At 42.0% G+C, this 14,160-nt stretch overlaps 1 protein-coding gene across 1 annotated transcript in view; it reads left to right on the forward strand.

Moving 5' to 3' along the window:
* The window catches only part of COL22A1 (collagen type XXII alpha 1 chain), a 240,622-nt gene that overhangs the window by 58,062 nt on the left and 168,400 nt on the right, over positions 1-14,160 (forward strand). Inside the window, exon 4 of the mRNA XM_014258290.2 lies at positions 8,174-8,248. Coding sequence (XP_014113765.1) covers positions 8,174-8,248 — 75 coding nt within the window. The remainder of the gene's footprint in view (positions 1-8,173; positions 8,249-14,160) is intronic.

Genomic DNA, 14,160 nt, shown 5'->3' on the forward strand with positions numbered 1-14,160 from the left:
GCATATGTGCTACTGATCTTTATAAGTTTTTAAAGGAGTGTAAAGCACACATGTTTTAGCTTGGGTCTTCTTACACACCATAGAAATCTTATTGTTCATTTCATAGGTGGATATTGGAATTGATCCATGTCCAAGGGTGCAAAATCCAGGAATATAAAAACTTTATTTTCTAAAGCTTAATGATTGAGAAGGGGAGAGAGAATGATGGAATTTTTTTTATGCTTGGCAGTTCTGCAGCTGTGAGATGGTCGGGAGGTGAGACAATCTACCTGGAGTGCTTTCTGTTCCATCCAGACTACTCATTCCCATCTGCACCCCTAGAGAGGCTCTATGTGCTGATCTATTCTTTCTGAACTCTTGGGATCCTCACTTTTGTAGGGTGGTTTTGCCTCCCCACAGCCGCATGAGCAGGACTTTTGATCTTTGCTCTTCATCTGGGACACAAGGCCAAGCAGGAAACTCTTTTAGCCTTGCAGCTCCCTGTTCTCTCCAGGCTCTGAGGTACAGGCAGACCCAAAATTGTGCTAAAGAGCCCAGCAGCTGCACCAGCAGTGACGTGTTCCATCTGTGCCAGTAGAGCAGCCACTGGGGAAGGCCTTGTTGCTGTGGCTGTTGGCTCCTGGAGGATGTGCTCCAGCTCAACTCCATATGTTGTCCTGTTAAACATTTTATAGGTCAACAGCATGAAGACATGCTCATGGCAATTTATGTGCCAAGGCAATGGTTAGCCACTCAGGAGAAACCCTGTAGCTCACTGGACTCAAGAACACTTAGCATGGTGAAGCTTCTCCTCTTTCCCAAAATGAGAGAAGGAGGTGGACTCGTGCCCTAGAGCAGCAATCAGCTCCTGGCCTCGATGGAGAGCAGCTGCTAATTGCTTTCCTCAAAACCTTGTGCTGTTAGCCTACAAGCTCCTTGGCACACAGTCTCTGTGTTTGTTTAGGGGCAGACACAAGCAAATTAGCTTGGAAGTGCCAAGGCCTGATGCTATTTTCATAGCACCCAGAGTGCCACTTATTCCCTGTGGGAGCATGTGCAAATTAATTCTGTATGCTGCTCACTTAAACAGTGCTAATTGCATCAGTCCTCTTGACAATATACTTCTGCTGCCAGTCATACTATGAGTTTCTTGCATTTGTGTGGGTGCATTAGGGAGGGAGAGGTTCTCTGAGTATCCTGCAGTACAGGTATCCTTTGGAGAGATGAGTCCTCACCAAGATTCAGGAACCTCTCTAGAAAATTTTAAAGGGCATCTGAAGCTGAGCTAAGAGTTACATTATGAGGTTAGCCTAGAGATGGGGCTGATGGGCTATAAAGGATTTCCTGTGCTGGTGGAGGTGTGTAGCTGTCACTTCTTGTGTGCTGTTGGGGTGGGAGTACCTGTAGTAGCATTGTCTCTTTTGGAATCAAGATCCAGAGCACAGGACAGAGAGAAATTTAAAATAAAAAAAAAGGCAATTGATAGTAACAAAAGGAGAAGAGAGAGATGCTTGGATCCAGGGTGAGAAGATGGTATAAATGCACAGTGCTGCCTGCCACATTGTGGGGAAACAGTATTTTTCACATCTCTCTAAAGTGAAGCTGCAGTGTAAGTGAGGCAGGACGGAAAGAAAAGTGTAGGAGAATAATTTAACCCTTTTTTTAAAATTTACTTTTTCACCTTCAAAAGGACTTCAAGTGCTTTGCAAATGCCAGAACTCCCTGCATTCCTGCTGTCCCTATTTAAAAAGGATACAGTATTTCTTAGCTGTGCACACAGCCCCCTTCCCTCTTTTCCATTTGCACTGAATGCATTTAAGGATTGGTGGCCTGTGACCATAAAATCAATTAGCATTGATTTGATCATTTGTTGCTCAAGAGGGTCTTTTTGATCTGTATTAGAGAACTCCTAGCAAAGGATGATATTTATGGGCTGTCTCTAAACTAGTAACTGTAGATGTGGCCAGAAGCATTCCTGGGCAGTGGAATGCACTCATCTGCCCTGGGGTCTGGCACGTTTTGCCCCAGGCAAGCTGACACTCCACTGGAACATTTCTGGGGCCCAGATGGGTGCTTCAACATGCCAGGGAGTGTTTGAGGTCAGCAGGCCTCTCCTTTTGGAGGCTAAGACCATTTACTAGCATAGATATGGGCTTCAACATGCCTTGGCCCCAGTGCTCAGGAATGCACCCAACCATGCTTGTTTTAATTGGATGGATGTAACTCTGGTGCCTTTGATAGATGTCTAATTTGGGAACTGTGTGTTCCTAGATTTCCTCTAGAAACAATGGGAAGAGGGTAGCTTTTTCAGAGCTACGTCAGGGCACCTAAATTGGGTTTCTGCTCTGAATTGCTCTTTGAAGGAGCCCTGTTTCTCCATTCTATAGAAAGAGTCTTTCAAAAGTGTCCTCTTGCCTGGGACCTTAAATATGTGTTGCATGCGAACTCTCTGGGGTATAATACCCTGCAGTAATTTTGCTTACTCTCTTTGTGGAACACACCATCTGCTGAGCAGTGCCAGCACTGAGGGGATGGTCACACAGAGATTCACTTTTTCTGGCTACTGTGCTGGAAAATGAGAGGGAGCCCTGTGGACACAGATACCCAGAGTCCCTCGGAATCACTTGGGACTTTCTCAGCAGACAGAGCAGCCTGGGGAGCAGTTCAGCTGGGCACTGATGCATTTTCAGAATAATCTTTTAGTGGAAAAATGTGACAGCTTTATGAGGAGTAGGGTGGGCAGTGGCTGTGTTTCCTCTACCTGAAAGCTGTGCTGTGGAGAGGGTTTGCTATTCCCTGTTCATTTCATCATGAGCATCTATGATCTCTACAAGAGAGCTGGAGAGGGGTTTTTGGCAAAGGTTTGTAGTGATAGAAAAAGGGTAATGGTTTTAGGTTGGAAGAGGACAGGTTTATATAGATATCATTAAGAAATTCTTCACTGTGAGCGTGGTGAGATACTGGAACATGTTGGCTAGAGAAGCTGTGGATGCTGGATCTCTGGAAGTGTTCAAGGCCAGGCTGGATGGGGCCCTAAGAAACTTGGTCTAGTGGAAGGTGTCCTTGCCCATGGCAGAGGGACTGGAAACAGAGGATCTTTAAGGTCCTTTCCAGCCCAAAAACACTTCATGATTCTATCACTGTAGTGACAGAGAGCCTTTGTGTGAAAGCAAACATGGAAATCTCATCCAGCATCAATGTGGGCATTATTTGAAGGAAAAAATACAGAATTGACCTTGGCTTCAGCAGCCACAAACAGGTGATTTTCCTGGTCTGGATGGACTTCAGACTCCATGGTGTTAAGATTCAGTGTGATTCCAGAAAGGAAAGGAAAGTTGCACAAGACATTAAACTGCAAGGTGTAATCATATAATTGCTGTGATGCTCTGTTGTACCTACACCTTGCTACAAATTATAGTGTTAGTACAAACACTATTGCAGTATCATTACACTGCCAGTGTAGCTGAAAAAAATTCCACGCTTTTCCTTGTAAATTTGTTTCCATGGTGGGTGGCACTTTATGGATTGGTTCATTTTCAGAGAAAGAATATCTGACAACAAACATTTGCCAAAAAATATTCAGTTAATATGGGCAGAGAGTGAAAGTATTCTTTCAAAAGAAGCATTTTTAAAAGAGTGGTGGAAAAAAGCCCCTTAAATTTGGAGGCTATAAAATTGTCTATGTGCAATGTTTTATAAAAGAAAATAAAAGAACAAATAAAGGTGGTACTATATATAGGAGTCATCGACTGACTGCAGGGAATTGAATGTGCTGGAGGAACTGCTGCACAGAGAACCGCCTGCGTAATTAAAGAACAGAGCTAATGGGCTCAGAGAAAGCTCCTCTGAGAAACTACTTTCATGAAATATTCTTGACTTTAAGAAAAAATTTTCTCACCAGGCCCCTTCTCCATTAAGTGCAATCTTCAATGGGAAAATTATTTCAATGTAGAAAAAATCTGCAATACTATCTACATAAGAATATGAAACCCACCCACCCCTTAATCCAAATTCCTGTTTCTTACCAAGCTGTCTGTTCTAAAGTTTTGGGAGAGAACTTTCAGGGAAGCCTGCATTTGCACTGCACTGCCTTATTCATGGATAGGATTATGAGAGACTAAACTTCAATGTCAGGGGATGAGACAACTCCAATATTTGGGCTGGGAATATCACACCTTTTGAGAGAAACAAGAGAATTTCTCTTGTGGGAATGGAATAATGATGGAGATTCAGAGTATATGAATCTCTGTCAATGCACTGGATGCTGCTGAGATTCTGGAATCCTGAAGTTCTCAGTCTGGAAAGGAAAAAAAAGAGACATGGTAATGTTTGCTTTAACCTTCTTGTGTTTCTATTCTCACCTCTCTACTTTATTCTTGTGGAACTTGACAGCTACACATGTTCAGCATTCATTATACACAAGTCCCCAGAGGAGCCCTTGGCAGCTGAGGGCTTGCTTATCCTTGAAAGAATTAAAATGAAAATTAAGAAACTCTTTCAGCAGGGTCCTACGGACACAAGGATGGAAAGCTGACAGCAGGGACTTGTGTTTGTCACTTTACAGGGAAGGTTTCTCTATAGAAAACCCTAAGGGGCAGCAGAATCACACCATTCCTGGCCAGGAATTTCTGTAAGACACAATAGTGCTCCCTTCCCTTCCCTTCCCTTCCCTTCCCTTCCCTTCCCTTCCCTTCCCTTCCCTTCCCTTCCCTTCCCTTCCCTTCCCTTCCCTTCCCTTCCCTTCCCTTCCCTTCCCTTCCCTTCCCTTCCCTTCCCTTCCCTTCCCTTCCCTTCCCTTCCCTTCCCTTCCCTTCCCTTCCCTTCCCGCACCTTCCCGCACCTTCCCGCACCTTCCCGCACCTTCCCGCACCTTCCCGCACCTTCCCGCACCTTCCTTTCCCTTCCTTTCCTTCCCTTCCCTTCCCTTCCCTTCCCTTCCCTTCCCTTCCCTTCCCTTCCCTTCCCTTCCCTTCCCTTCCCTTCCCTTCCCTTCCCTTCCCTTCCCTTCCCTTCCCTTCCCTTCCCTTCCCTTCCCTTCCCTTCCCTTCCCTTCCCTTCCCTTCCCTTCCCTTCCCTTCCCTTCCCTTCCCTTCCCTTCCCCTTTTCTCTCCACTCCTTTCTCATTCTCTTTTGTTTTCCCCTTTGTTTTCTATCCTGTTTCCTTGAATTTCTTTTGAAATGGCTTGGAGGCAAAGACATTCAAACAACCAGATAACTCTTTTCCAGACTTGCAGCCCTATTGTTACATTTTAATGACAGTAGGTTATTTAATGTTATTTTAGTGCTAGTGAATGTTCCTGAACCAAGATGTTCTTCTGACATGTCTCTTTGCAGAACGTGTAGGACATATTGTTTCTTGCTTTTAAAATGTTTAAGAGCTTTGGCATTTTTTCATAGGGAAGGTTCTAAAAAAATGATGTTTAAAAGTGAGGCTTAAGTCCCTCCTCATCAAACAGATCTCAGTGTGATTTGCTTACAGAAAAGGGGGGATCTGCAGTTAAATTGCTTTCAGAAATGCTTCCTTCAACAGGAAGCTCATACAAAGCAAGGACACAGGGGGTTCCTGGGGTGCCAGTGCACATGGACAGCTCCAGTCCAGCCCCTCACCCACCTGCACCCCCAGGTCCTTCTGGGCAGGGCTGCTCTCAGAGCCTGCACTCCCCAGCCTGGATGGATACCAGGGGTTTGTCCCAACCCAGGTGCAGCACCAGCAGCTGGTCTTGTTAAACCTCATGAGATTTCCATGAGCCACTTCTCGTGCTTGTCCAGGATGGCCCCATCCTTCAGGTGTGTCAACAGCAGCACTCAGCTTGGTGTCATCTGCACATTTACACACACAGAGCTTCCTAGTCCCTCTAATAACGGGCCTTTGAAATGATAATAATGTAAGGCTATTAGAAACTGAAAAATGGTCCATATGTATAGCTATAGAGCAATTTTCCTCATCACACCCATAAAAAAGTAATATTTGATGTTGAAGCCAATGAATAAAGTATTACGGAATAGGAATTATTATGTATCCCAATTCAAGAATTATAATTTTATGAGAAAGAGGTCATCTCTAACAAAACTAATTTTCTTCTGCAGAGTTACAGTTTGGTTGATATGGTAACTACCTTGATAAAGTACATTTTTTCTTTAATAAAGTACATTTTTTTTTAGGCATTGTTACTATGTATTGAATTGCATTTGCATTAAAAAGTAGCACTGTACAATGGATTAAAAGCTGACTGATCTCATGTAGCAGGTGTCAGTGGCAAGTCATCATTCCTGATGCAACTGTAAAGGGATATTTAGCACTTCTGGTGCTATTAAAAATTTCCATGAACTCCATGGATATAAATGCAAAATCTTTGCTGATAAAAATCTTGGATAAAGCAACTGATTGACAGAATATTATATAAGGTTGCAGACAAGAAAGAAGTTTCAAAAACAATACATATTTAAAGGCAACTGTAAGCAGAGGATGTAGCAAGGAGCAGAGGCTGCAAGCTCTGGTCAGTCAGCTGTGTTTTCTCTTCTATAAATCTGTAAAGATTTACAAATTATCAGAGCCTTAGCTGCAGTGCAGATTTTGTTACTGTCTCTGCTATTTCCAGTAGGTGCTCATTGCTGCAAATCCTCTGAGCATCACAAGTGTTTACTTGGAGTTTTGCTTGGCAGTAGCAGAAAAAATGGGCATAAATGCTGCTTGACACTAAAATGTTCACCTGTGTCAGTGGTTTCATAGAAAGGCTCCAGCAGAAGGAGGACAGCTTTTGTCTTGCCTTCCTAACAATGCAGCCCTGGGTGTGGCAGTGAGACCTGGTGGCTCCTTGGGACTGATGGATGTGCTGCAAGTCCAGCACTCTGCTCCTTTGGGCATACAGAGCTGTGCTAATAACTGGGATGGGAAAGTACCAACCTCGTTTGAGCCTCTGTGAATTATTTTGTGGCTGGAAAGTGACTGGAAAGTGAGCATTGCAATAAATTTCTTTCTCTTGCCAGCTACTTATGTTCATTCCTTAGATGCAGGCAGGGGGAGAGGGGCCAAAAGGAGTACAGGACATTTGTAAAATAAAGGCAAAAGTGATGCTACAGTTCTTTAAGAGGTAACAAAAAATTGTCCCTATCTCTACCTGCCCATGTGAAAGGTCCTTTCTACACTTTTTGAAAGCACCTTTTAATTAGTGAAAGGTGCTATAAGGTCTTCCTGGAGCTTTCACTTCTCCAGGCTGAACAATCCCAGCTCTCTCAGCCTGTTTTCACAGGAAGGTACTCCAGGTCTCAGATTATCTTTATGGCCCTCCTCTGGACCTGCTTTAAAAAGTCCAATATTATAAAATTATATATATTCAATATTGTTATTGTTAGTATTGTTGTTGTTTTTGTTATTGTTATAATATTGAACATATACAGACCTGATATCTATACCAGTTCTTCTCATTAAACTTGAGCTACCTTGAGCTACCTGTCCCTGTTGTTTACAAGTGTGCAATAACCTATCAATCTGGAAAAAGAAAGCATAAATAAAAGTGATTTCAAAGGTTTGGCAGGAAAGGGGTGGATACATAGACAGTTCTCTGTGGAAAAGCATTTATCTGCAATTGTGTTGACATTAATTGGGAGCATGAGAAATGTCTGACAAAAGCTGGGTATTTTCATGACTTTTTAAAATCTGTGTCTAGGGGTGAATACTCCTCAAAATTTTAGTCATTTAACTCCAACTTCCGCTTGAACAAACTCAGGGAGGTTTTCCAGAGTAGGAGCTGTCCTTTCTGAAAAGTTTGGGCAGCACCCCAATGTCAGCTGGCCTTTCAGAACTTCCCTTCCAGCCAAGCTGAGAGTAGAAGCACATTCTGTATTTTAAGATTTTTTGTGAATTTCATGCAGATTTATGGACAGGAGAAAGACACAAACCCAGAGTGTTGTCCAACTGATGGAAAGGCTCAGTTCATCTATTCTGTCTTCCTGTCTGGTCAGGCAGAAAAAAAGAGACTCAAAAGCAGACAGAGTGTACTGAGTCTCTTGTCCATGATGAAGTTAGGCTATAGGGGAGAGGAAGGGTATTTAGGATGTGCAGAGCCTGGGATGGAATTATTGCTGAGGTCCAAGTTCTGAACACAGCCCAGAAGATCAGCCTTTGTTAGTTCTGCAGCTTCCAAAATGATGTGTTTCCTTGGGATAATTCTATACTGGTTCTTTTGCTTTTCAGATGTCCTGTGTCCAAACGTCCATGTGGAAGGAGACCGGTTCAAACACACCAATGGGGGGACTGATGAGATTCCAGGTAAACAGACACACTTTTCTGCTGTCCCTCTGGGAACTGGAATAGTATAACTGTACATTTCTTGTGTGATGCTCTGATTCATTACACCTTTCCTAGATGGAATTTTCTTATTCCAACACATGTTCAGTGGTGAAGAAGTGTATTAGAAACTGTGAGGCTTCAAATGAGTTATCTGTTGACAGCCAACACCAAATTAATCACAAACTTGGCATCAAATGGCAATCAAAGGGCACCAAACTAGGCATCAAATGGCATCAAATAAAAAAGCCAGTGGAGCTTAGTGGAGTAGCTAGAGGAGTGCAATAAGTCTTGGAGATCACTTTTTTCTTACCACTGCACATTTAGTGAGTTTACTGTCCATTTATTTGATCTGTGATTGTTGTGGAAATCCAAGCACAGTGGTAATTACCACTGGAGAAAGGTTTATGTGTGCATTCATATAAATAAAAGATTTTCTGAAGCACTGGTGAGAGATCAAGGGGAAATACAGTCTGGTGATTTCTCTGTTTTTCTGTGAGGTCTGATAAATCTTTTCAGCTAGCTGAAGGACTTAATGTCAGACATTTGTGTGGTCTGTGCCTCTCTTCTAGCCTCCCAAGACTGCTTGAGCTGTTGGCAGAGAAAAGATGTCCATCAAGGTTGCATTGGGAATAATTGTGACTGACCCAAGGACATAAGTCACTGCAGTGGGAGGCTGAAGGTTCTTCTGCAGCTTGATTATGAGTAGAAATGCTCAGTGTTTGACAGCTTTGCTACTTGGTATTTTTTTCATTGGAGGATTTTCACTGCCTGCACAAAATATCAGCTTCAACTGTGCTGTCTGTGGGCAGCTTATTTTGGCTGCAGTCCGAATACATCTGAGCCTGTGATAATGTTGGGTGGTAACATATTTTCTGATCATTAGACCCAAGCAGATTATCCCCAAACACCTATTTTGCTGTCTCTTGCTGTCCTGAAAGTCCTCCTGTCTCTGGGCTGGGAAAAATTTAGAGCAACTCAGCCCTGTTGATTCTGAATGAACCTATCTGCAGTGGAAGCTGCTGCTCAAAATGAGTGGAAGGATTGTGTCCCTTCTCAGATGATCACCTCCTATGTGATTCTTTCCAGAAGAATGGAGCTACAAGTGGATTCGTGTTTCCAGTTCATATTTATCTGAATTTTGATTCAAGTGCTAACTAGTAGACTCTATGCTCTTATTAGACTTTTAAAATATATATTTTGTTGAGCAATCTACAGGACAGGAAACCCAATTCAGATGTGTCTCAAAAGTTTTGGGTAGAATGATATTTACAAGCCCATATGAAGTAATATTTATATATATATATATATCTATGTAGACAGGCTTTTATATTTATATGTGTGTATATATATATGTAGACATATATATGTAGACACTTATATTCTTCTGTAATATTTTTGAGTTATTTTTTCCTTTTATCTTCAAGTCCCACTTCCCTCCTAGAAAAGAAGTCAATATTCAGCCTGTTAACATAAAAAATGTCTTTGCTGTCTTAGATCTGTATGTTCAGGCTGGAAATCATCTAGTCCAACCTCCCTCTCAAAATAGGGTCTCCTTTTAAATTTGGCCCATTTTAAAGTTAGATCAGATGTCTCAGGAGCTTGTATAATTAAGTTTCCAGTTTCTCCAAAGATGGATACTTCACAGATGGTCTGGGCAACTGTTCCAGTTTGGTCAGTATAGCAGTGATTCTTTTTTTTTTCTTTTTTCCCACTATGTGAGGGAATTCTGTAAGCAGAAATTAATTTTTTTTCAACATCTGATCAAGTTGATCATTCAGGGCTGTCATTTATTTGACCTAAGGGATATCTGTTCACTGTAAATGTTTACCATTGCATTTAGTTACTTAACAACAGATTAGTAACAGTATTTAATTAAAAGTGACAACTTCAGTCTCTCACCAACAATACAGAGGATTGTAGAAGGCTCCTGATTGCTCCAATATGGTGAGCAATAATTATTTATTGTTATTATTATATATATTATATAATATACTATATTATATATATTATAATATATAATATATAATATAATATATATTATAATATATATAATATAATGTAATATATATTATAATTATTATTTATTTATTATTATTATTAGGAAAATTGTTTATTTCTCATCTTGTTACTGGTGATCAGGAAAATGTGTGCCTCTTTCCTGGAAAAAATGGAGCAGATAGTCTGGGTCTGGAGATGGATCATATGAGATCAAAGAGCTGTTCCACTCCTTGTATGCTCCTTATTTACTCTGTAGCATTTTCTGAAGACTCCCAGATCCTGGGTCTGATTCCAATAGAAAAACACTATTTTCTTCCAGCTAAACTGGAAGATTTCATTTGGCCCACTGTGCTGTGCTTCCTGTTCCAAAGGGATGGGTTGTTCTGAAAGGCTTTTGTGTTCTACCCCAGGGGACAGCACTTCAGCTCTGAGGCACAGCCTGTGTCCTGCTCCCTTGCACTGGAGAGGGAGGTTCAGCTCTGGGATGTCTGGGGTGACAGCACTGAGGGGGAGTCTGGTCCTCTGCCACCCTCATACGTAACAGGATTTTAAGTTAACACCTGTGCTTTGTGATCCTTGCCCAACAGGCTCCTAACAATGAATTCAGAGCTATATCTTGCACAAACTTGTTTGTATGGGCAGAAAGTGCAGTCTCATGGAGTAGAAGTTGCAGTAAATCTCATTTTGGGGACAAGGAAAATGGTATTTAAAATCTTAGATTTAACACCTTTTTCTCTCTCAGAGAGGGACAAGACCTCAGAACTAAGGGTCAGAGTGGTAAAAATATTTCTGGGGATTTTTAAAATTTTCTTTTCTTATATTTTTATTTGGTGAAATGCAGGAGCAGAAGGCACAGACAATTGTTTCACACAAGGCATCGCTAATTCCAGCCCTTTCTTGTCCACTCTACTTGCATAGAAGTTGTATCATGATGTGCTACATTTAGTTCTCTGTCTGCATAAGTGGATGAATCGAGTCACTCTGTATCAGCAGAAGTAAAAATAGAAGCTAAAACATAAAGTGAGCTATAAAAGAAGGAACTCTGTGGGATAAAGGGAAACAATGGTTTGGCTGAGGTGGGCTAAGATTCATGGGATTTTGTTAAGTCAGAGGCTGAGAATAGGAGTGAGGGTAGTGAGGGTGGCTCCATGCAGAATCAAATACCTGCATCACAAAACCCCATCGTGATCTGGAGGAGAGCCAATGCTCTAAACTGGTATTTTCCTATTAAAAGACAGATGATTTCTTTTCTTTAGACTAACAGGACTAAGTAAATCTCATCTATCTGCTTTTGTTGAGTACTGCATTGAAATTCACTGCTAAAGTGAAAAAGGGTAGAGATTAATAAATGTAAAGTGAGCCAGAAACTGCCTGGCAAGGAGACAATCATGATGTTTCTAGGAAAGGGAGTAACAAGTTAGAGTGTAGGCAGTGATGAAGTCCCTCAGGGTCTAGTTTTAGGTCTAATCTCCTCTGTGAGTTTCCACTCTATGGATTGGGATCAATGGCTCCAAAACCCAGGGATTTTTTTCCAACTAATTTGGTCAGTTTAAAAGGCCTGTTTTTGTAAGTATGGATCAATATCAGGAGCATAAACTATGAACTCCTCCTGTGGGAACTGATGAGGTCTGTCAGCAGATGTTTGTATGTCACAGTCCTGTAGAGCTGGGGAAAATGCAAAGGTCATTACTGGAGAAGGTAGAGAAGGGAAGAATTCCTGAAACTGGGCAGGGCTTTTCACTCTGCTCATCTAGAAAAGTTTGTTCAGACCTCCTTAGCTCAGGAAAGATTGATTCAGCCTTGAGGAGCTCTTAGTGTGTTCAGGAGCCAGAGAGAGGCAATTAAAATCCTGGGTTTTGTTAATCTTGCAGTGTGCAGGTGGAAAGGGAAGATAAATTGCTCTCTGTTAATAGATCAGGAGAACAGCAGGAGGGAGATAGGGGAACCACTCAAGCTGAAGGACAAAGGCAGCAATAGGAAATGATTATCAGCTGTTTTAAGACATACTTTGGAGACATCAGAAGAAGGCTTGAAGCTGTCAGAGATATGAAGCACTGGGACGAGAGGTGAAGTAGTACTAATGGAGACAAACAGTGATGGATAGTCCTGAGTCCTCTCAGAGCAGAGGTTTGTACTCTATGACCCTCTGGTTTCAAAGCATTTAAATAAGAAATCTCCAGCTGTAGTGTTCAGGAAGGGCTGCTACAGTGAAATAGGGTTGCATGAGCAATAAAATATAGGCAGTTTTACTACTGATAAAATTTTGTCAGTGAAGTGAAGCAGCATCTGCTTAAAAGTACATAACATGTGAATTCAGAATATAACACTGAGTGTGTTGCTGAATCCATTAGAAATCAACAGGGAATTTTGAAAGAAGGCAAGGACTCTACTTAGAATATCACTTTGTCTTCCAGGAAGTCTGATATTTTAAACTAATTCTTAATAATGGTTTAAACAAAGTCCTTAGAGAATTCTTGTGGGCACTGTGTTTCGGTTGGGTTTTTTTAAAGAGAAATAAAGACAAAAGAGGGTTTAACTCATCTGCTCCCAAATACTCAAGAACACCTCTTATTATGCTCAATTGTCATTTTCATTCCATCAGCATTTAAGAAAGGGTCATGGTCAAGCCAGACAACACAATGACAATATTTTGCATCCTGCAGATGTGACTTTTGTGTATTTTTAGGAGCCTGAATATTGCATCGAATCTACATATGAATGTTATTTAAAATTAATTATACTTCCTGAGGTTTTAAGACTTCACATTTGAATTATTTGTATTTTAGACTAGATCTGCTGGACATGGGATTTAGCTGCAGAAATCTGGATGATCCCTAGAATTAAGAGTGAGCTGAGCTCTAGTCCTGAACATTACCAGAGGAGATAATACTGGCTGCTGCTTTCAGGGAATTGTGCCATGGAAGTAAAGAAAGGCCTGATGTGATTTCCACAGGGTGCTAAGAAAATAAACCCTGGGGAAGGACAATTGCAACCAGCACATGACATCAAACATCCCACACTGGATGGTGTTAACAGGGCAAGGGAGGAACATGAAAGCCCTGACTTTAACTCCTAAGCAGTTGTACAGGTTGTGTGTGTGAACAACAGCATAAACTTCATCATGGGCTGTACCACAGACTGACCTCAGCATCCAGCTCTCTATCCTGTCTCCAAAACCTCCATGTGAAAATGACCAAAATTCCAGAACATTTATGACCTGTGTGTTTTTCTGTGACTCTATAAAGGGTGTTTGGTCATTTTACGATGAAGACACTGGTTGTGAAACTAGTCCCCTACAATTACAGACTGCAGTGGCTGTGTTTAGCTGTCAGTGTGTCTCCAGTTCCTGTGGTTTGCAGCACAGGGTTCACATTCCAGAGATGCCAGGGACTCGGTAGCTAATTACAATATCCCTGGGACTATTTATATTTACCCACTAAAGCACGTGGTAGTATGGGAAAGCTGGAGTGTCCAGGCTGCTGGACCTGCAGAATGAGCGCATTCGACCGATGTCCTCCTGGGGAAAAAAAGTGTATTTGTGGTGCCTGTGTGACAGGCATTGTCCCCTCCCTTTGCACTTGGCAGTCTCCTTAGGAAGCCCCAAGAGGCCAGTGAATAGTCCATGAATAGCTGCAGAGATTTGTGAGGGATCACTGCCTTGGTTCAGTAGGTGCACAGACACAGTGGTCACCAGCAGAGACTGCCCGTGTGCAGTGCTGGTGGAGCCGAATGTTCGTGCAGACACCACCACTCTCCTCTCCTTCCTCGGGGTTATGCACACACAGACAGGACTGGAAGCAGCTGTGACATTTGTGAGAGATGGGGCAGAAGGATGAAGTGGCACAGTCAGTTTGCTCTCTTGTTTCTCATTGACCCATCACTAGGCAGTGCTA

Source organism: Pseudopodoces humilis, chromosome 1, assembly GCF_049639895.1.
Source record: "Pseudopodoces humilis isolate 2021_Gansu_Grassland_sample_001 chromosome 1, ASM4963989v1, whole genome shotgun sequence".
Lineage (NCBI taxonomy): Eukaryota > Metazoa > Chordata > Aves > Passeriformes > Paridae > Pseudopodoces > Pseudopodoces humilis.